General features: G+C 40.7%; 1 protein-coding gene across 6 annotated transcripts in view; it reads left to right on the top strand.

The window, feature by feature from the left end:
* The window catches only part of VPS13C (vacuolar protein sorting 13 homolog C), a 396337-nt gene that overhangs the window by 283355 nt on the left and 89083 nt on the right, over positions 1-23899 (top strand). For all 6 annotated transcript variants that reach the window (XM_075857708.1, XM_075857702.1, XM_075857703.1 and 3 more), the window contains 6 exons: positions 2858-2950; positions 9553-9918; positions 10526-10615; positions 10715-10870; positions 10952-11216; positions 11296-11456. In XM_075857708.1, coding sequence (XP_075713823.1) covers positions 2858-2950; positions 9553-9918; positions 10526-10615; positions 10715-10870; positions 10952-11216; positions 11296-11456 — 1131 coding nt within the window. The remainder of the gene's footprint in view (positions 1-2857; positions 2951-9552; positions 9919-10525; positions 10616-10714; positions 10871-10951; positions 11217-11295; positions 11457-23899) is intronic.

Genomic DNA, 23899 nt, shown 5'->3' on the forward strand with positions numbered 1-23899 from the left:
TTGATGTAGCTGTTACACAGAGGTTGTGATTTCCAGAAGACCTGGTATCTGTAGGCTTGAGTATTTTAGTACCTGGAGGAATTAGAGGTAAATGTGATGTTGATAAACTGCCTCTACCAATACCACGTATACTGTCCCCAAAAAAGGCGACCTTTAAGAAAATGGTTATGGATCAACTTTAGTACCAACTTTGTACTCCCTACACAGTAATACCTCCCTATGTGCTCCCATACAATAGTGCTACATATCAGAGATAGCATATCTATAAGACTAAGGCTCCTACAGCTACACCGCTGGATAAAATTGGATGCATTGTCTCAGCAGATAGTATCACACATGATATACTTAGATACAGGGTCCCAGCAGTAAGTATCCTTGTACTAACATATGTCCTCCACCCCCCCCCCCCCAAATGTATGTGTGTATGTATGTAATTGTTTTGCTTTGTAATGTGTTACTAATTTTTTTGTGTGTTTGTGTTTTTTACAGGTTCGGATGTTGGACTACTTTGGATTCGAGGACTACTTTGATGATGGCTTTTTTATTCTCAATAAAATGGTTAAGGAGGGATGTGTGTTTTTTGTTTTTTTATTTCAATCAAATATTTTTTCTATGTCCTTGTATTTTTTTCAACTTTATTACTACCGCCTTAGTAATGTCCGCTGGCTGATTGACAACATTCATTACTAAGGCGGCGCATAGTGTTAGCCGGTGCAGAGGATAACACTAACCCCCATTATTACCCTGGTACCCACCGCTGGGAAGAGCAGAGTTCGATCCATCACCCGACCATCTGTAGTGACGGTCCGGCACTGGGGCGGCTGCAGGCTGGTACTATTAGGCTGGGGAAGGTCAGAAACAGTGGCCCTACCCACCATGATAATGCTGTCTGCTGCTGCTGCGTTGTCTGGCTGGTTATGAAAAATGGGGGGGGACTTTTTTTCCATTTAAAAAAATAATAAAAATTACGTGTGGTCCCCCCCATTTTTCATAACCAGCCAGCCAGACACAACACAGCAGCAGCAGCCTAGCATTACAAGGGTGGGAAGGGACACTATTTCTTGCCTTTCCCAGCCAAATAATATCAGCCTACGGCCGCCCCAGTGACCGACCGTCGCTACAGATGGTCGTGTACTGGATTATACCCAGCTCTTCCCGGCACATCTGGTGGTGGGTACCGGGGTAATAATGGGTAGTTAGTGTTAGCCTCTGCACCGGCTAGCACTAAGCCCTGACTCGGTAATGGACGCTGTCAATCAGCCAGTTGCCATTACTGAAGCGGTAGTAATAAAAGTTTAAAAGAAAATACAAGAACAGAGAAAAAATATTTAAAAAAAACAAAAACACAACCCTCATTAACCATTTTATTGAAAATAAAAAAAGCTGTCATCGAAGTAGTACTCTAATCCGACGTAGTCCAACAACCGAACCTGTAACAAAACACTCACAAAAAAACCCTATTAGTAACACATGTGGTAGGCTTAGATACAGGGCCAATGTGTGATACTGTCTGTTAGACCATGTATCTAAGCCACAAGGTAGGCTTAGATACAGGGCGCCAGCAGACAGTAATCTTATACAGTATAAGATTACAGTCTGCTGGGGCCCTGCATTTAAGCCTGCTATGTGGTAGGCTTAGATACAGGGTTCATCAGACCGTATCATACATGGACGGACATACATACATACATACATGTCAAGTGAGCCCCCAGTTTCTGCCCTGCACTAGTTTGGTGCCTTTGCTTCAATAAAAAGAATTAAAACAAACTCGCCTAACACGTTCCCACGACGATCTGAGCAGTCCCGACTCCCGTCACGGTCTTCTCACTGGCACTTGACTTGGCGCCGCTCGCATCCACAATAACATTGCGGTGCGGCGCAGTCACACAGATGACGTAATCGCGTCAGCGTGACATGAATAAGTCATCTGCGCCGCAACGCTAGGTTGTTATGGATGTGAGAGGCTGGGCCTTCGCTTTGCTCCTCTGCAATCTGCCACCGCGCAACACGGTCGGGTACAGTTTGTGTAAGCAGGTGGGCGTCGTAAAGCACCCGGCGGCCGAGTGGGCCCCGGAACTTGCCCGGGTTCACCTGGTGCTGACGCCGGCCCTGCTCCCATATGGCCTATTATATTGCATGTGATACTCTGACAGGCAATCGGCTACGTCAATGGAAAATTAAAAAGGTATGGATTGTATTGAATTGTTATTATGTAAAATTGAAAAAAAGCAAATAAAAATGAAGGTTTAAAAATAAAATAAAAAAAAGGTATGGTTCTGGGAATGTGGTGACATCACTACCAATTCACTGATTATAGTGAATGAGATGGTGCTGTTAGTCCTTTCCTTTAATTCTTCAGAAAATATCTCTTTATTAAATAGCTAAAACTGTGTAATAAAATGTTTTTATATCACAAATGCATGATTAAAATGTAAACCTGCTGCTAAACTAATTTAAGATTTATGAATTTCTCTGTGGTCCTCATTTAGTCCTCACTCAAGGATTCACCATATTCTATATTTTTAGTGTAAAAAGTCCTTCTGTTAGATCAGGAGCATAGCTATAGGTGATGTATAAGTAGCAGTCACATCTCGGCCCTGGTGCCATAGGTAGTCCAAAGACTTTTCTGCTACACAAGAAGACACCAGTGTTCTAATTGGCGCATGATAGGTGGCGCCACTTTAACAGATTTCACATTGGGCCTAGGAGCTTCAAATTACGCCTCTTTATTCGATCTTTTCAGTATGAAATTTTGGGAAATGTCTTGATTAAATCATATTTTTGATTTCTTAGTGGAATATTATTTTGTTAGATTGTTAATAACTGACAGAATATTTAAAGTGTTTATTGTCCATAGGTAATACAACCCTGTTCCCTGCATTTGGAAAACACAACGTCTATGACTGGTAGCCAGAATGGCAGCCTTAATGTCGAAGAAGTTGTTATAAAGGTAAAATAACATTTTGTTTGTTTGACTAAATAAATATTTTATAATGTAATCAATAAAATATAATATTTTTCCTTCTCAAACCTCAGGACCATGGCTAGTGGGCATTTCTGGTAAATTCTGCAGCACATAAGAAGTAGGGCATGGGGATACAATCTCTTTTTCTCTCTGGCATGAAATATATATGTGAGCAGCCACTACAGGTTGCATATTTTATATATATATATATATATATATATATATATATATATATATATATATATATATATATATTTATGTATGTACACTACCGTTCAAAAGTTTGGGTTCACCCAGACAATTTTGTGTTTTTCATGAAAACTCAGTTATATTTATCAAATGAGTTGCAAAATGACTAGAAAATATAGTCAAGACATTGACAAGGTTAGAAATAATGATTTTTATTTAAAATAATAATTTTCTCCTTCAAACTTTGCTTTCGTCAAAGCATGCTCCATTTGCAGCAATTACAGCATTGCAGACCTTTGGCATTCTAGCTGTTAATTTGCTGAGGTAATCGGAAGAAATTTCCCCCCATGCTTCCAGAAGCCCCTCCCACAAGTTGGATTGGCTTGATGGGCACTTCTTGCGTACCATACGCTCAAGCTGCTCCCACAACAGCTCTATGGGGTTGAGATCTGGTGACTGCGCTGGCCACACCATTACAGATAGAATACGAGCTGCCTGTTTCTTCCCTAAATAGTTCTTGCATAATTTGGAGGTGTGCTTTGGGTCATTGTCCTGTTGTAGGATGAAATTGGCTCCAATCAAGCGCTGTCCACAGGGTATGGCATGGCGTTGCAAAATGGAGTGATAGCTTTCCTTATTCAAAATCCCTTTTACCTTGTACAAATCTCCCACTTTACCAGCATCAAAGCAACCCCAGACCATCACATTACCTCCACCATGCTTGACAGATGGCGTCAGGCACTCTTCCAGCATCTTTTCAGTTGTTCTGCGTCTCACAAATGTTCTTCTGTGTGATCCAAATACCTCAAACTTCGATTCGTCTGTCCATAACACTTTATTCCAATCTTCCTCTGTCCAATGTCTGTGTGCTTTTGCCCATATTAATCTTTTCCTTTTATTAGCCAGTCTCAGATATGGCTTTTTCTTTGCATCCCGGAGTCGCCTCTACACTGTAGACGTTGACACTGGCGTTTTGCGGATACTATTTAATGAAGCTGCCAGTTGAGGACCTGTGAGGCGTCTATTTCTCAAACTAGAGACTCTAATGTACTTGTCTTGTTGCTCAGTTGTGCAGCGGGGTCTCCCACTTCTCTTTCTACTCTGGTTAGAGCCTGTTTGTTCTGTCCTCTGAAGGGAGTAGTATACACCGTTGTAGGAGATCTTCAGTTTCTTGGCAATTTCTCGCATGGAATAGCCTTCATTTCTAAGAACAAGAATAGACTGTCGAGTTTCACATGAAAGCTTTCTTTTTCTAGCCATTTTGAGAGTTTAATCAAACCCACAAATGTAATGCTCCAGATTCTCAACTAGCTCAAAGGAAGGTCAATTTTATAGCTCCTCTAAACAGCAAAACTGTTTACAGCGGTGCTAACATAATTGCACAAGGGTTTTCAAGTGTTTTCTAATCATCCATTAGCCTTCTAACACAGTTAGCAAACACAATGTACCATTAGAACACTGGAGTGATGGTTGCTGGAAATGGGCCTCTATACACCTATGTAGATATTGCATTAAAAACCAGACGTTTGCAGCTGGAATAGTCATTTAGCACATTAACAATGTATAGAGTGTATTTCTGATTAATTTAATGCTATCATTCAACAGGGCGGCAATGCAGCGTGCATGACACCATCCTGCCCTCTCTTCTACCACTGTCTTTTCTAATGCCGTCACCACTACTCTCGCTACTGCTGTTGCCAATCAATCACATCCATAAGTAATTGATTAGGGGCGGCAGTAGAGCGGTCATAGATTGCGAAAAACAGCAGCTAATAAAATAGAAAACGAATATTTTTAAGTCACCCCCCCCCCCCCCCTAAATGATGCTGCTGGATTTAAAAACAGTTTCAATTCCGTGCCCGGCAGCAGCAGCTGGCCAAAAAATTTAAATGTGTATAATAAATGATAAATCGTTTGTTTGACATTGTGGTGTGTATGTGTGCATGTAGTAGTGAGAATACTTATTTTCTGTGCATACCTCTCGGCAATGAGTGTGCCTACATGTAATGTACGTGAGTATGTGTTCGAGCATGTACGTAGTAAGTGTGCATGTATGAATTTAGTAAATGGTCACGCCAGTATTTAGTTAGTGTGCATATGTGTGTGTGCATTTATGTTGAGCGTGCATACAGTGGATATAAAAAGTCTACACACCCCTGTTGAAATGCCAGGTTTTTGTCATGTCAAAAAAATCATTACAAGATTAATCATTTCACAACTTTTTTTTTTTAATGTGAACCATAATCTAAATGATTTCAGTTTGTTTTTCAACGCAATTGTATAGAGGGGAACAATTAAAAATAACAAAACTACAATATTGTGGTTGCATAAGTGTAAACACCCTCTTATAATTGGGGATGTGGTTGTGTTCGGAATTAGCCAATCACATTTAAACTCATCTTAAATAGCAGTCAGTACACCGCTGCCATTATTTAAAGTGCTTCTGAGTAACCCCATATAACGTTAAGCTGTTCTGTAAGGATTTTACAACACATCAAAGGGATCTGATTGTTGAAAGGCATCAGTCAGGAGAAGAGTACCAAAGAATTTCCAAGGCATTAGATATACCATGGGACACAGTGGAGATGGTCATCAGGAAGTGGATTACATTTGGCACAACAGTGACATTACCAAGAACTGGACGTCCCTTAAAACTTGATGTAAGGACCAGACAAAAATTTGTCAGGGAGGCTACCAAGAGGCCTACGGCAACATTAAACGAGACCGGTGTGGGCTAGGATAGCAAGACGGAAGCCTTTTCTAACAAAGAAAAACATCCAAGCCCGGCTATATTACGCACATCAGGACTGCCAAAAGCATGTGGGAAAACGTGTTATGATCTGATGAGACCAAGGTTGAATTTTTTGGCCATAATTCCATTCTTGGTGCAAAGCCAACACTGCACATCACCAAAAGAACACCATACCCACAGTGAAGCACGGTGGAGGCAGCAGTATGCTTTGGTGCTGTTTTTCTGCAGCTGGAACTGGGGCTTTAGTCAAAGAGGAGGGAATTATGAACCGTTCAAAATATCAGTCAATTCTGGCACAAAACCTGCAGGCCTCTGCTAAAAAGCTGAAGACTAAGAGGAATTTCACCTTTCAGCACGACAACGACCCAAAGCATACCTCCAAATCAACAAAAGAATGGCTTCACCAGAAGAAGATCAAAGTTTTGGAATGGCCAAGCCCAGACCTGAATCCCATTGAAAATCTGTGGGGTGACCTGAAGAGGGCTGTACACAGGAGACGCCCTCGCAATCTGACAGATTTGGAGCGCTTTTGCAAGGAAGAGTGGGCAACAATTGCCAAGTCCAGATGTGCCATGTTGATAGACTTCTACCCAAAAAGACTGAATACAGTCAAAGGGTAATTCAACAAAGTATTAGTTTAACCCGTTAGTGACCGCCCCATAGCTGCGGCACTAACAGCCTTTATTCCGATGCAATAGCCTTTTTACGGCGCTGCATCGAAATGAATAAACAGAGCAGGGAGCCGTTAAATCTCCCTGCTCTCGGCTACCAGAGGATATTCGTATCGATCTCACCCGGTTAACCCCTCAGATGTGGCGCTCAATAGCGAGCGCCGCATCTGAGTGGTTTTGGAGAGAGGGAGCTCCCTCTCATCCCACCGACACCCGGCAATAAGATCGCCGAGTGTCTGTCTTCTATGGCAGCCGGGGGGGGGCCTAATAAAGGCCCCCAGGTCTGCCTGTAATGTATGTCTGCTAGGTCATGCCTCTGGCATGACCTAGCAGATGCCTGTCCCTTTTACACGGACAGGCATAATACACTGCAATACAGAAGTATTGCAGTGTATTATAAATACGATGGGATAATCGCATATTGAAGTCCACTAGTGGGACTAGTAGAAAAGTTTTAAAAAAGTTTAATAAAAAGTGAAAAAAAAAATTAACCCACTTTTTCCCCTTACAAAATGCTTTATTATTAAAAAACAAAATAAAGTAAAAAAGTTGCACATATTTGGTATTGCCGCGTCCGTAGCATACCCAACTATAAACTTATTACATCATTTAACCCGCACGGTGAACGTCGTAAAAAAATAAATTAAAAAACCATACAAAGATTGCTGTTTTCTTTGAATCCTGCCTTAAAAAAAAAAAAGTGATCAAAAAGTTGCATCTACTCCAAAATGGTACCTATAAAAACTACAAGTCGTCCCGCAAAAAAAAAACCCTCATACAACTGCATCGGCGAAAAAATAAAAAAGTTATGGCTCTTCAAATATGGAGACACAAAATCCAATAATTTTGAGAAAGTGTTTTCACTGTGTAAAAGTAGTAAAACATACAAAATCCATATAAATTTTGTATAGTTGCAATCGCAACAACCTGCTGCATAAAGTTATTGTGTTATTTATACCACATGGTAAACGGCGTAAATTTGGACACAAAAAAGAGTGGCGAAATTGCAGTTTTTTTTTCTATTCCCCCCCCCCCTAAAAAAGTTAATAAAAGCTGATCAATAAAATCTATGTACCCCAAAATGGTGCTATTAAAAATTACAACTTGTCCCCCAAAAAACAAGACCTTATACAGCTATGTCGACGCAAAAATTAAAAAGTTATAGCTCTTTGAGTGAGACTATGGAAAAATTTAAAAAATGGCTTTGTCGTTAAGGTCTAAAATAGGCTGGTCATTAAGGGGTTAAGGGTGTACATATTTATGCAACCACATTATTTTTTTTATTTTACACCCTAAAGGGTTTGTTTGTTTTTCAATACAATTGTATAGATTTTAGGTGACCTTAAAGGTGGAAAAAGTTCTTAAATTATTCATCTTGGACTGATTTTGTAACATGACAAAAACCTGGCATATTAACAGGGGTGTGTAGACTTTTTATATTCACTGTACACGTGTGTGCCTGTGGGAACTATAGCAGTTTTATTTGAATGGTGATCATTTTAATTAGGTGTTATTAATTGACATATGACCCAATTTCCTTAACTGGGGCGTCTTCAGTCCCGGGCCTGGGGCAGTATTAACTGTAAATATGGCCCTACTTCCAGTCCCATGTCAGCAATGTGAAGTGATTCTGGTGTGCTGCTTTAAAAAGAGACACTGGGGTAAGCCCCATCCAAGAGTTTCTGGCCCCCTGAGACGAAGTGTATAGTGATTTGCAGCCTAAGGCCTTATTCACACAGTGGAGTTTTTGTGCAGTTTTTGAAGCCACAACCAGGAGTGGATTGTTAAGGGAGGGGAAGTATATAGGAAAGATTCAACTTTTTTTTTTTTTTATTTTTTATTTTTTTATTAAACCCACTACTGGTTGTTGCTTTAAAAACCATACCAAAACAGCATTGTGTGAATTAGGCCTACGAAACAACTGTGGAAAAGGAGTTTGATTTGCGGTCACCTGCCAATCTTATACAAGTGCTTCAGGCTGTCTCAGAGGCAGGGGCTAGCTTTCTACAATAAAGAAATTACCTTCTTTAAAGAATGTGGTCCATTTTCATATAAAGAGAAGATATAGACTGTTTTATATAGAGTCTGTCTTTTTATACCAGAATGGGCCTCATTCTTTTACATAAGGGGATTGCATACACAGCTATTCTATAGTATATACTGTTTATCAGAATTGTCCCTTTTACAAGTGATCAACTTAGATGGGATCGATATTAGCTGGATCCTTAGTGTCAGAGATACAGGACATGCTGTTAGCCAAGCCATTAAACAGCAGAACTGACAGAGGCTGTATCTTTCTCTCTCAGCTGATTCTGTGTGTAGGATACATAGAAGCTGTATCGTAAAATGTAAAAAAAACTAATGTCAACTCAAAGTGCTTAAAATCACTAAAAACCATGATTTAATTAAACAAAATTCAAAAAATATTCAGCCTTTAATGACTATGTGGAAGATATTTTCCTTTAATTTGGATTCCTCTACTCACACTGTCAGGGCTTTTGTATTCATTGGAGCAATCTGTATTCTGACAGATTCTAGTGACTTTTAATGAGTTCATCAGGTTTCTACTTTGTTTTTTTTTTTTTTTTTTTTTTTGTTTGGGGGGGGGTTCTTTCTGGGTAGAATAATGCAGCTACTACACTATTATGCAATTCAAAATTGAATGGAAAATCTACAAAAAAAAGTGAACATAGCCTAAAATGTGTTCATTTACTATTTGTAGACTTAAGTTTTTAATTTCCGTGCCTACCTTTACATCTTATGTATAATTTGTTAGCTGTATATATCAAGTTTGATTACATTCCTATGCAAGACAATTTTTTAAATCATTGTAATGTTCATCCTCTTTCTAGAAGTGAATGGGTTTCCATTATTTTGTTATAACTTAAATATGCTATCCTGTGGCTGGGACTGTCTCTGTTCTTTTATATACAATACATTTTGTGTATTTTATAATTGTCTCTTGTTGTCTTCAGATATCTCCAATCATTTTAAACACTGTGCTGACCATTTTGGCAGCTCTGAAACCAAAGTCCAAGGACAATGAAGAGAAGGGGCATTTAGTTGAACACCAGAACATATGGGACATAAAAACCACTGACTGCTGCAATAGCTGGTTCCTGGGGGTGGAATCTGCCAATGAGGCAACCGAATGCTATCAGAACCTAGGGTGCTCCCTGAAGGAAGAGGACTTCAATTTAGAAGTCAAAGCTGTGCAGGTGACACTTGAGTGTGGTCTAGGACACCGCACAGTGCCATTGCTGTTAGTGGAGTCTACATTCACAGGAGCTGTAAAAAATTGGACATCTTTCATAAGTGTGACTGCTGACACTACACTTGAGGTACCCGCATGATCATCCAAATTTCAGAAAAAAACAAATGTGTACTTATTCTATTGCTATTGTAATTTAAGAATGACTATGTTTTGTTCTGCCAGTTGCCTTGCCATAGTTAAAAATAGGAAAGTAGTGTTATAGTTGGATGTATTGTAGGTTTGCCAAAAAATTATTTTGTTTTTTTCTTTACCCTAAACTATAAGGGTACTGTATATAGGAAAAGTCCTAAAACTGAATTTCAACAAATGCTAGAGAGATTTGCAGCTTTGCTTCAGTTTTAGCTCATTAAAAAAAAAAATAGGTTTGCTTGGAGTGTTGGGTGCCCTCAACCCCATAAATATTCCAGAACCTGAATCTGTAGTTCCTGACTTTTTAGGGAGTCAGAATCGTGTGATGTGCTTGACTTGTTTTCTCTGGGCATCAGGGAACCAATGCACATCAATACGTATCCTCTAGACAAATCAAATTAAAATTTTTAGATTTGTCCAATGAATTTCCTCAAATGTTTTACATTTGACATTGATAAATATATTGTTACTCTATTAATATAAAAGATGCTTCTATATTTTGCTTTCAGTGGTTCATAACATTTTCTCACCTTTCATTTGCAAAGGTTCTTTATTATAATGAAATATATGCTGTATGGGAACCTCTTATTGAACGAGTGGACAATGGAAAACGCCGGTGGAATCTAAAGCTTGAGGTAAGAGACTGCTTTTCTGTTGTCTTATTTACATCTCCTGAATGTTTGCTTCCTGTTTTTAATTGTAACGTATCCTGTATTGTATTTTTTTGCGGTAAGATGAAGAACAACCCAGTTCAAGAAAAAAGTCTTCTTCCTGGTGATGACTTTATAGTGGTCCCAGAGCCTCAGTCTGCCATTAACATTACTTCTAAAGACACCATGAATATTACCATCTCTAAGTGTTCTCTTGTAGTCTTCAGCAATCTGGCAAAGGTAATAAAAGTGGATATTAAGTATGTGTTCTAGAAACATTTCGATTTGTTCTAACATTACTGGGTTTTTTTTTTCCCTTAGGCTTTTTCTGAAGGCACTGCTTCTGCATTTGACTATTCTTTAAAAGACCGAGCCCCTTTGATAGTCAAAAATGCACTTGGTGTCCCCTTTATGCTTCAACATGGTACAAATCTGCGGCTGTTTGGATCTTCAGCTCATGAGAACATACACAATGTGAATGAAGGGCAATGTTTGGAGCTTGAATTTTCATCTGTAGAGCCTCTGTACCGTGGGAGGTTATCAGCACTGCATCGTCAGGAGAGCAGCCTTTTTACACTCGGCATAGGTAGTTTTTTTTTCTTTTATTGAGGTGGGGGGAGTCGTTTCTTTTATTTGTTTTTATTATGTTTATTTCCTCATTGCAGTTCCACAAGGATACACTGAGGTATCAAATATCCCAGTTACTAAGCCAGCCAGGCGACTTTATAATGTGCGCAGTCCCTTACAAAAGAACTGTGTCTCCATTGTTGTACAGATAGATGCCAGCGAGGGGAACAAAGTTCTTTTCGTTAGATCTCCACTTCAGGTTGGTGGCCGTTTTTCTTGACATTTTTCCAATGTACTTCAACTTGTTTAAATTTGGAATGTTGCATATTATTTTTTATAAGCTGGATTTTTATTAGATATTTTAGATTTGTAAGAGGGGGCGAATCAGGAAGGGGAACACATTAATGGTAATAGGATGAAAAGGAAGTCAGCGGACACCTGTGGCCAAGCAAGTTAAGTTAACCAGGTTGGGAAGATTGGGCCCACCTGAAATAGACACAACTTTTCAAACAACTTATGCTATTCCTGATCTAGATCAACTTTGTAATTTACTGTTAAAACGTAGTTGTTTCTCCATGCAAATTCTGTGTGATGTTACTAGGTGTCTCCCTTCCTGTAAACTACTGTCCAACCATTGTTAAGCAAAATCCGTCCCTAGTTAGACAGACTGCAGAAGGTGGGGGGGGGGGTCTCATCATTGCCTGCCTATACAAGTCTACGGAGATGGGAGGGAGGAGCAGAGTGAGAAAGACACAGTCAGACATGTTGCAGCTTCCTGGTAAGTGTTATTGTTTCACCCCAGTGCTGGATTTTCAGCTACACTGCTCATTACTGCTGTATAATGTCCTATAAGCCTCTGCAGCTTATATATATATATATATATTGAAAGATAGAAGAGGAGAATCTGGCTCTCCTATCTCTGTGTGCAGTGTATAGAAGACATTATAGCTGTTAGGCTCCATTCACTAGCTCAGAGACAACTGAGAATGAGAAATCTAGTCTGCAAAGGGGAAAACTGCTAAAATAAAAATGCAGGATACAAGTCATATGATTGCCAGAAATAGTGTTATTCCTCGTGTACACACATATGACCGCTTATTCTGGAAAGTTAGGTATGCTTTAAAGAATGTCCAGGGTAAGCATATGCGCAAAAACTATTCTGATCTATCATGGTCCTTGAGTGACTTCATGTGGCACAAGTGATCTATTTCTAAAATCCACTTGCTGACCAGGTGTATCTATGGATTTCCAGTGCCTGGGGATCATACGAGGAGCAGTCAAGAAATGTGTAAAAAGATTCTTCTTAATCTGAGATATAGGGCCCGGTATTAGAAATGAAAGCGCAATTTGAGGGGTGGGAGTCACTATAGAGTTTGTCCATTGGTGCAAAATTTCAAATGTCACTTGCCAGAGTGGCTGCAAGGTCGGACAAGTCCACCATATATTTAACATCGTACCAATCGCCATGTTGCAATGCCAACAAAGATCAGAAACTTCTAATTAACATCTATGTAGTATCTGTAGGCATTTGAAAAAGACTTGTGGAACTTTGTGGTAAACCCTTTTGGAACTTGACTTTTCCCACCTGGGTAGAGTTTAATAGCCGCCTTCAATTCGTGTTCTGAGAAGGTTTCATCTAGGGAGTGAGATACTACTTCCGACACGTGGGCAGGACAGTGTTTGCAATGTAGGTATCCACTCCCTGTCAAAAGTCAGTAGTGGGCAGATCAGCTACGGTACCTCTTATATTGCAAAGGGATTATTAATATTCCTTAAATGTCTCTACAATATCCTCTGGGTTATGCCTAATAATGTTTTTCGCTGTAGTGATAAAGGTGGTGGGGGCTTGTGGTTCAAGAATTTAGCTAATGCATTTCCACACATTTGAGAAGTCATTATAAAAGTGACGAGTGTGGTCTCTGAACCACTCCTATATTTGAGCTAAGAGAGCACTCTACTTATTCCTAGCATCAAGAAGGTCTCCTAATTAGGGATGCACGATACATCGAAACTTCGATACTATTTCGATACTATGCATCCCCAAACGGTTCGATACCGCTATTTCATGTATTTCGATACTTAGCTGTTGGCAAAGTATCGAATTGGTATCGAAATCGCAATACTAAACTAAGTATCTTTATCGAAGTCCAAATTCTGGTATCGTGACATCCCTACTCCTAATATTTAAAATGTTTAGGACTGTTTGTGAGTTGTTTCAAATCTTGAATACGTGATAATAAGGTGCTTATGGAAAAGACTTTTTCCCTCTTAAGATGAGCTTCCTGTTGGACGCACATCAATGCTTGCCACTGCATCGGGAGCGGTGTATTGTTTGTAGAGTGGTGAGATAGAAAATCAGAGATAGCAGCTTGGCAAAAGGTTTTCTTTTAGGAGGTTATGGTTATGGCCCTGTTAACACTGAGTTTTTTTGTATGCAGAAAAAATCTGCCTCAGAATTCCTCCAGGAATTTTGAGGCAGATTTTGAACTGCCTGCAAGTATTTGTCTGCATTTTTTTCGTGGCATTTTTTGCATGCGGCCATTGAAGCTAATGCAAGGCCTGCGGGCAAAAAACCCTCAAACGAGCGACACAGGTTTTTTCTGCCTCCCATTTATTTCAAAGGGAGGTCAGAGGTGGAAACAGTGGCAAGAAAGGACAACGCCTTTGCCTCCCATTGAAATGAGGGCGATTTTGTCCGCTTTTTAACGTTGACTCCCGTTTCCGTCTCAAAATCAGTGCCAAAAACTCAGTGTGAACTGAGCCTCAGTTTGTATTGCCATTCCTGAGGAACGGTATCTAGACGAGTGAGGGAGGGAAAGGCAGGGACATGATCGGACCCAAGCATGGAACTGATCATGGAACGAGGTTGCCAGGATAACAAGTAATAAGTAAGAGATTAATTTTGCTGTTCATGTTATGTACTTGGGAGTAGAAGGAATATTCCCTTACCTGCGGGTTAATAATTTGCCAAACTATCTTCAAGTTAAAGATCTTCGTTTTAACCCCTTCCCACTGCAGCCATTTTTCGGATTTTCACTTCCGTTTTTTCCTCCCCACATTCCAAAAGCCATAATTTTTTTTATTTTTCCATCAAAATTGCCGTATGCGGGCTTGTTTTTTGCGGGACGAGTTGTAGATTTGCACGGCACCATTTCTTGTACCATATAATGTAGTGGAAAACTGGAGAACAAAATTTGTGTGGTGGAATAGAAAAAAAACAAAACGATTCCTCAATCTTTTTGGGGAGTTTTGTTTTTACGGCATTCACCGTGCAGTAAAAACGGCCTGTTAACTTTATTCTACAGGTCAGAACTATTACATCGATACCAAATTGAAATAGTTGTTTTTTTTTTTGTTTTACTACTTTTACAAGGAAAAATCTGATTGTTAAAAACAAAATTTGAGTTTTATCACCATATTCTGAGAGCCATAACTTTTACATTTTTCCGTTGATTGAGCGATGTGAGGGCTTATTTTTTGCAGGGCGAGCTTACGTTTCTATTGGTACCATTATGGGGTACATGAGACTTTTTGATCACTTTTTATTCCATTTTTTTGTGGGAGATAAAGTGACCAAAAAACAGCGATCCTGCCGTTTTTAACATTTTATTTTTTACGGCGTTCACCTTACGGACTAAATAATGTTATATTGTAATAGTTCAGACTTTTACGGATGCGTCGATACAAGTTATGTGAATTTTTTTTTTACTTTGTGCTTGAGGGGGAATTGTAAAAAAAGGTTTACATTTATTTTATTTATTAGAAAAAACGTCATTTTACTGTTTTAGAATTTTTTTTTAATTTTATTTTGTCCCCCAAGTCGACTTGAACCAGGATCGTTGAATCGCTTGCACGATATACAGCCATACTAATGTATCGCAGCATATCGTGATACTCAGTCTCCTATGAAGCCCTGACGGAGCAGTACAAAGATGGCATATATGTAGGAGTACAAAGATGGCGGACCTGGGTACCTTCATCAGACCCCCCGGGTTGCTATGCCAACCAACGGCACCCCCTGTGATCGCCTGTTTCTTTTAAATGCCGCAGTCGCTATAGACCTGAGGTGTTGGCTGTAACACATAGCCGACACGCTCCCTCAACCTGTGAGCCCACTCCATACTCCCGCACCACCCGACCAGCGCCATAGCGATATATGGCGGATGATGGGAAGGAGTTAAGCGCTGTAAAATGAGAGACCGAGGTATGCAGCATTAGATCAAGAGTTAAATTGAAGTCTCCTTCTGTGACCATCAAGCCCTCTGCAAATTCTGCTAAGAAGTTGATTTAAGTACCGCCTGTGCGTGCCTGATCCTGGTTAGAAAGACAGAAATATACAATGGTCTCGTTTCCCTTGCTAGAAATCTCAAAGAAAAGAGTCAGAAGTGTCAGGATTCTGAATACACACGACGTCCAGGCTGGATGATGTGTATTCATTATCAGGACACTTGATTAACGTTAATCTCTGTTTATGTGGCTGCACATCGCTGCTGTGTAAATCAATGGAGATGAGTGTATGACGCTGACTGGTCACTGATTGGTCAGCGTCATACACGTAAACACGCCCAGTTAAAAACACAATACTGTTATCTACATTGCAGCGCCGATCACATGCAATAGGAGATAGGGATTTGAGAATCTGGTGACAGAGCCTCTAAGTCTTGGTGTAGAGGACAAGGCTTTGGGTTCCTAGAGCACTGGGCTGACTTTTCATTGGGGTACAAACTGTATTCTTCAGATGATTTGCACCTAAATGGAAGGGGGTCTGCTGTGCTGGGGGAGAGAATTCTATCTGGGGTGGCAGCGTATTTCAACTAGGGCTGAGGAGGGAGGTCAATGTAGAAAATAAAGGGGTAGTCAGGTTAGAGAGGTGTCAGACTATATTGGTGGGTGGAGAAATAGACTGTGGGGAGAGGACTAGACAACAGGATAGGGAGATCCTTTTGTTACAAAACAGCAATGAAAATAAAAATGCCCAAATAATGTCAAATCACATTTCGGAAACTGAAGGTTTAAAAATTATAGGCAAGTTAAAGGGAATGTGTCGCAAATTAAACCTTTTTTTTTTTTTTTTTTTTTTTTTAAGTGTCGTTACTTATTTCTATTATATTTTTTACGTTTTTTGCTGTATTTATTTTTTTTTTTCCGTATGGTGGAAAGTATTAAAAATTAAATAATAAATTTACATGTTTTCCAATGTTGGCGACCAGGGGGAGCACTTCCCAGAATTACAGCAAGGTGAATAAGGCCAAGCAATCTGACTCACAGCTGCTGTAAATGTGGGAGGGAACCTCACCCCCCCTCTCACAAGCCAGGAAACGGTGTCTTCAAATTGCTAAGCAGTGTCCGGCAGCCATATTGAGTGTGATTCTGCAGCTGAAAGAAGTTATAGGACACCCCAAAAGGCTGTGTATGTTCACACGCTTACTGATTTTCAGCCATTTTTTAATCAAACTCGCGTCTTTTAACGGACATTTTGGAGCTGTTTTTCTATAAAGTCAATGAAAGACTGCACCAAAAACGTCCCAAGAAGTGATGTGCACTTCATTTTGGTCAGGCGTCTTTTTACGTGCCGTTTTTTGGAAAACTACCATGTAAAAAACGCCCTGTCGGAACAGAACAACGTATTTCCCATTGAAACCAATGGGCAGATGCTTGTAGGCGTTCTGCTTCCGATTTTTCAGCTGAAAACATTGTGTGTGAACATACCCTTAGGGTATGTGCACACGCTAACTGCATTTACAGGAGAAAACCGCTCCGTCATTTCAGACGTAATTGCTCGTACTCGTGTTTTGCGAGGCGTCAATTACGGACGTATTTTGGAGCTGTTCTGCATTGAATTCAATGAAAAACGGCTCAAATTACGTCCCAAGAAGTGTCCTGCACTTCTTTGCCGAGGCTGTTATTTTACGCGCCGTCTTTTGACAGCGACGCGTAAAATTACAGGTCGTCGGCACAGTACGTCGGCAAACCCATTCAAATGAATGGGCAGATGTTTGCCGACGTATTGGAGCCGTCTTTTCAGGCGTCTTTTCAGGCGTAAATCGAGGCGTAAAACGCCTCGTTTACGCCTGAAAATAGGTCGTGTGAACCCAGCCTTAGAATGATGAAAGTGAAGTGAATGACTTTTCAGTTGACCGGTTCACAAGCTGTGTATTTGACATGTTTTACGTGCAAAAAAACACATAAACAAACGCTTGATTACTCTTGATTTTGCGTGTTTGGGGGATTTGTGTGTGGGGGGGGGGGTGCTCGCCGCTGATTCTTCAAAACAGCTGATAAGCGGATATGAAGTATCAGCGGCACCCGTGCACACTCCGCTCTGCCACACACACACACACACGGGAAAAGTCTTAAAGGGGTCGTCCAGGAAGACATGGCGCCGCACCTGTCCTCAGGTCGTGTGTGGTATTACAGCTCTGTCCTATTCACTTCAATGGAGGTGAACTGCAATACCAGACACAACCTGAGGACAGGTGCGGCGCTGTGTCTCCAATTCGGACACCCCTTCTGTCCTGAGATGACCCGACGGGGGAGGCGGGTGTCAGAGCCACCCACCGCCATCACTGCAGACAGAACTACACAACTACGGCATGAGGGCAGGGCTTGTCCTGAGTGCACTGTCTCTTGTTATGGACAGATTTATAGTCACATGAACCCCGTCTGATGAATAAGGTAACCTAGGTCCGATCACATGACAGGGGGGATCACCAAAAACCCTGTGCACCCTCAGCCCGTCCATCCAGCCCTTTCCTGGTTATATCTGCGTCTGGGAAAGCTGGGTGACCACCATTGCCCCTCCTACTGGAGTATGTTTGGGGATGTGACTAATGGACCTCTCACACTCCAGTAGGAGGGGCAATGGTGGACACCCAGCTTTCCCAGACCCCTGAACGGTAAATCTCTGTAGTCGTGCTGAGACTGAGAGGTTAATTAGTCACATCCCCAAACAGTCTCAGCACAACTAGAGATTTATCGTTCAGGGCTTTCCCAGTACAGTTGCATCATGTGTCCTTCATACAAGGGGGGGGGCCGTCGGGGGTCACGAGAGCGGTGGTCTGTGAGATATAGAGTGGGACATGCAGAGACACAGACCTTACCTGCAGTGCAGCTGGTCTTCAAGATGGCGCCTGCTCTCTCCCTGCAAACACCTGCTCTGCGTGACTCTGACCTGCGTCTGCGCAGTACAGAGCCAGAGAGCAAAGTCAATGGAACGGCTCCCGTTCATTGACTCCTATGCACTGTAGCTGCCGTATTCCGTCTCTGTATGTGTCGTTAATCGACACATACAGAGATGAAAAACAAAATGGCAACCCCCATAGTGAAGTAAAAGTTAGAAAAAAGTAAAACACAAACACACAAATAAATAAAATTTATTTTAATAACATACTAAAAGCAATATTATATAAAAATAAATTTTTTCGTGACACCAGTCCTTTAAAGTGTATGTTCACAAATGCCAGAAGTCTAGCAAGAAAAATGGGGGAGCTAGGGGCCATGGTACTGGAAGAAAATATAGATATAGTTGGTGTTGCTAAAACATGGCTAGACTCTTCACATGACTGGGCTGTAAATTTACAGGGTTTTACACTGTTTCGGAAAGACTGGACAAATAGGAAAGGCTGTGGTGTATGTTTGTATGTGAGAAGTGATATGAAGGCGAGTGTGAAAGAAACAATAGTGGGTGAAGACTGTGAGGAGGTTGAAACCTTGTAGGTGGCATTACGAAGGGAGATAAACACTGAAAACATTACTTTTGGTGTAATCTATAGACCCCCCAATATAACTGAGGAGATGGAAGATCAGCGATATAAACAGATGGAGCAGGCTGCACAGGGGGGTACTGTAGTGATAATGGTAGATTTTTATTTAACTGGATATTAATTGGTGTCATGGGTCGGCTTCAACTGCAAAGGGGAGAAATTTCCTCAACCTGTTGCAGGAAAATTTTATGGGCCAGTTTGTGCAAGACCCGACTAGAGGTGACGCTCTGTTGGATCTGGTCATATCTAATAATGCAGAGCTTGTTGGGAATGTCAATGTTTGTGAAATCCTCGGTAACCGTGATCACAATATAGTTAAATTTTATCAAATGGGAGAGACTAGACATGGACCGCACATCCACTGTATACTATGATCAATTGCGGCTAGGCAAAATATTTAAATATGAACGAGAGGTTCTTTGTAACATTTTGATCAAATTGTATGCAAGCCCACTTGCCACTTCACGGCGACCTCTAAAAGTGGGTCCCTACTCTATCGGTTGCACCACCGCGTGGCGGTCACCGCTACCGCAGCACCGCTCCTGCAGAGGGAGCAACCCAGAGGCCCAAAAGCACCCATGCCATCAGGCCAAGCCAAGCCTCCTTGGCTCTGGGCCACGTCCCCCCACAAGTGCAGCACCACAGCAACAGACACCACCACACAGTAGCACAACTAGTGAACAGATTGAATGAGCTCACCTTACCATGCGCCAACAGAGTACAAGCAGGAGCAAGAACACTTATGAGGTCATTCCTAAATTAAAATCAGCTGGGCCAAAAGTGTGGAGTGCTGGTACCAAGTAGTTACATTTTACCTATACTGTAAAAAACAAACACAGGCTGGGAGGGCAAAAACACTTAACTTTAAGAAGGCCAATTTCCCCAGGATGAGGGCTGCAATTCAGGATATAGACTGGGTAGAAATAATGTCAAATAATGACTCAAATGATAAATCGGAGTTTTTCAAATCTACTTTGGGTAATTATAGTGCAAAATTTATTCCTATAGGTAACAAGTATAAACGATTAAAATTAAACCCCACATGGCTTACACCTTCTGTAAAATGGCAATACATGACAAAAAAAAAGCGCATGTGAAAATACAAATCTGAGGGTACAGCTGTAGCCTTTTTAAATTATAAAGAGCTTAATAAAATCTGTAAAAAGACAAAAGGAAAATATTCTTCAAGTATATAAATGCAAGAAAGCCAAGGTCTGAACATGTTGGTCACAGGGGATCAAGGGAAGGCAGAGTTACTAAATGGGTTATTTAGCTCTGCATATACAACAGAAGAAAGAGCAGCTGATGTAGCCGGTGCCAGTGCTGTTAATATGTCAGTTGATATACTGAATTGGATGAATGTAGATTTGGTCCAAGCTAAATTAAATTAAATAAATGTACACAAGGTCCCGGGATCAGATGGGTTACACCCTAGAGTTCTTAAAGAGCTTAGTTCAGTTATTTCTGTCACCCTCTTCATAATATTTAGAGATTCTCTAGTGACTGGTATAGTGCCAAGGGACTGGCGCAGGGCAAATGTGGTGCCTATTTTCAAAAAGGGCTCTAGGTCTTCCCCGGGTAATAGTAAAAATAGTATTACAAGTGACAGCCAGCACGGTTTTACGAAGGACAGAAGTTGTCAAACTAACCTGATTTTGTTTTTATGAAGAGGTGAGCAGAAGCTTAGACAGCGGGGCCGCTGTGGATACAGTGTTTTTGGACTTTGCAAAGGCATTTGACACTGTCCCTCATAGACGTCTAATGGGTAAATTTAAGGATTATAGGTTTAGAAAGTCTAGTTTTTAATTGGATTGAGAATTGGCTCAAGGACCGTATCCAGAGAGTTGTGGTCAATGATTCCTACTCTGAATGGTCGGTCCCGGTTGTAAGTAGTGTACCCCAGGGTTCTGTGTTGGGACCACTATTATTCAACTTATTTATTAATGATCTAGAGGATGGGATTACTAGCACTATTTCTATTTTTGCAGATGACACGAAGCTATGTAGTAATGTTCAGTCTATGGAAGATGTTCGTGAATTGCAAGCGGATTTAAACAAACTAAGTGTTTGGGCGTCCACTTGGCAAATGAAGTTTAATGTAGATAAATGTAAAGATATGCATCTGGGTACCAACAACCTGCATGCATCATATGTCCTAGGGGGAGCTACACTGGGGGAGTCACTTGTTGAGTAGGATCTGAGTGTACTTGTAAATTATAAACTAAATAACAGCATTCAATGTCAATCGGCTGCTTCAAAGGCCAGTAAGATATTGTCGTGTATTGAAAGAGGCATGGACTCGCGGGACGGGGGTATAATAATACCACTTTACAAAGCATTATTGAGGCCTCACCTAGAATATGCAGTTCAGTTGTGGGCTCCAGTTCATAGAAAGGTTGCCCTGGAGTTGGAAAAAATACAAAGAAGAGCAGCGAAGCTAATAACTTAGATTCTCCATGCGCCTTATGAGGAAAGGTTAAAAGTATTAAACCTATTTAGCCTTGAAAAAAGACATCTAAGGGGGACATGATAAATTTATATAAATATATTAATGGCACATACAAAAAATATGGTGAAATCCTGTTCAATGTAAAACCCCCTCAAAAAACAAGGGGGCACTCCCTTAGTCTGGAGAAAAAGGTTCAATCTGCAGAGGCGACAAGCCTTCTTTACTGTGAGAACTGTGAATCTATGGAATAGCCTACCGCAGGAGCTGGTCACAGTAGCTACAGTAGATGGCTTTAAAAAAAGCTTAGATAATTTCCTAGAAGAAAAAAATATTATCTCCTGTGTGTAGACATTTTTACCTTCCCTTTTCCTATCCCTTGGTTGAACTTGATGGACATGTCTTTTTTTTCAACCGTACTAGCTATGTAACTATAACACGGAACTATAAGTTTGTAGCAAAGATGTTAGCTAACTGTGTGTGGGGTGATAGAGAAGTTCGGAGGTCCGGTGAAGATTTGGTTTTGGGGACCGATTTCTAAAGTAGGTTAGGCTCTTGTATGCAGGAGCTAAGGCAAGGATCAGCCTAAATGGGGAAGTCTCTCTGGTATTCTCTCTATGGCGGGGAACTAGGCAGGGTTGTCCCCTCTCGCCCCTACTATTCGCATTAATGATTGAACCAGTGGCACAGCACTTGAGAGAGAAGGGAATTGCTTGGATTTAGAATGGGAGGGTTAGAAGTGTGCTGATTGTTTTTTTTGGGGAAAGTTGAGGAGTCGATTGGGAGAGTAATGAGGATAATGTTCCGGGTTCTTGATAAACTGGTCCAAATAGCGCTCTGCATGAGACTCCTGCTCTGCTTCTGACATCACTGTCCATATATGGACAGTGAAGTCGGGGGCTTTCCCAGAGCAGGAATCTCTGAGCAGAGCGCTGGTATAGTTTCTGCTCTGGGACTCCTTCTCTGGGGAATTTTGCCTACATGGCTTTATCCACTACAGGATAGTCCGATTTGGATTTCAGATAGGCTTTTTAGGTTAATGGACACTGATATAAGAGAATTCATTTCGAAAGGGAATCCGGCTCGTTAAAGCTTGAGAAGTTGCAGTTGGATAGGAATAAAGGAGGGGTGGAGGTGCCAAACTTTAAATTGTACTATTATGCTGCACAGTTGTGCCTTATGATAAAGGAGGGAGGTTGGTTAGTACACTAAAGGATTTGTGAGTGAATTTATATACAATAGGTATGACAACTTTGTGTTGGGAAACTGGGTTATTCAAAGAAAGTAGGCTTGTCACACTAAATATGGTGCAAAAAAATTGGGAAAAAGTGAAAAAATAAATTGGATATGTGTATATATGAAATTTACGCCAATTTGACGTAATGATCGGTTTGGATGTGAGAAACTAGTAAACAGTCCGTTCGCTAAAGATGCGGATATCCTGTTAATTTCTCAATTTGTTGAACAGGAGCATATGAAGTTTTGTGGAGTTCAAGCTAGAATATGGCTTAAATATGTCACTTTTTTTTATGCACATGTATATCGTGCGTTAAGAAGTCATAAGTTAAGGTAGAATTTAAGGGAGACACATTTTGAAGATTTAAGCTTTTTACAGGTGGTTGGAAATAGAAAAAAAGCAATTTCGAAAGTATATTCTTCCCTGATGAAAGCTGCTGGGAGTCCAAGTTTAGCAAAATCCTATGTCAAGTGGCGAGAGGCTTTTGGCGATCTCTCTGTGCCAAAGTGGGGTGATGCTCTTAATGTGGTGGTGGAGACAACTAGAAATGTCATACAGAATTTCTCAATTTTTTATAATACACATGGCTTGCTTTTCCCCAAAAAGGCTGTATGGGTTTGGTGCTAGAACTACTCCTGCTGCCAGAGATGCACTGATCCCGATGCTGACTTGGTCCATATGATATGGAGATACCCCAGACTACATCGGTTCTGGCAATTTGTAGTGTGGAAATTGAACAATACGTTCCATATTTTGATTCCCTTTGAAGGAGTCAATATTGTATTGGGTAGTAAAATGGGTATAAAGGGGATAGATTAAATATATTAATAGGTTTAAAGGGGTTACAAATTGCGAGGAGAATAATTGCCCAAGATTGGAAGAATGAGGATCCTCCTAGTATTAACAGTTGGATTACTAGGATGAATCGATTGTTTGTCTCAGAAAAATATGATATGGACCGAAGAGAAGAGGGGTCCTGGTTTAAGTTAAATTTACCAGGACTGGGAAGAGAGTAAGTGAGCTCGGGTGGTGAGGAAACATCTTGCGTATTGTTTTTTTTCTCGCAATCTTCATACATTGTTATTTTCATACCCCTGATATTCCGTTTGCAAACTGCTTTAGTTTCAGATTTTTTTTTCCTGTGGGTATTTCCCTCCCAGTAATATACTGTATGTTGGATGTCAGTTCTGAGTCCAGGATGCTGCTGCCTTCGCTATCGCTTATGTATCAGCACAGCTTCATTCCGATACTGCTTT

The sequence above is a fragment of the Rhinoderma darwinii genome, chromosome 3 (assembly GCF_050947455.1).
Source record: "Rhinoderma darwinii isolate aRhiDar2 chromosome 3, aRhiDar2.hap1, whole genome shotgun sequence".
NCBI classification, from domain to species: domain Eukaryota; kingdom Metazoa; phylum Chordata; class Amphibia; order Anura; family Rhinodermatidae; genus Rhinoderma; species Rhinoderma darwinii.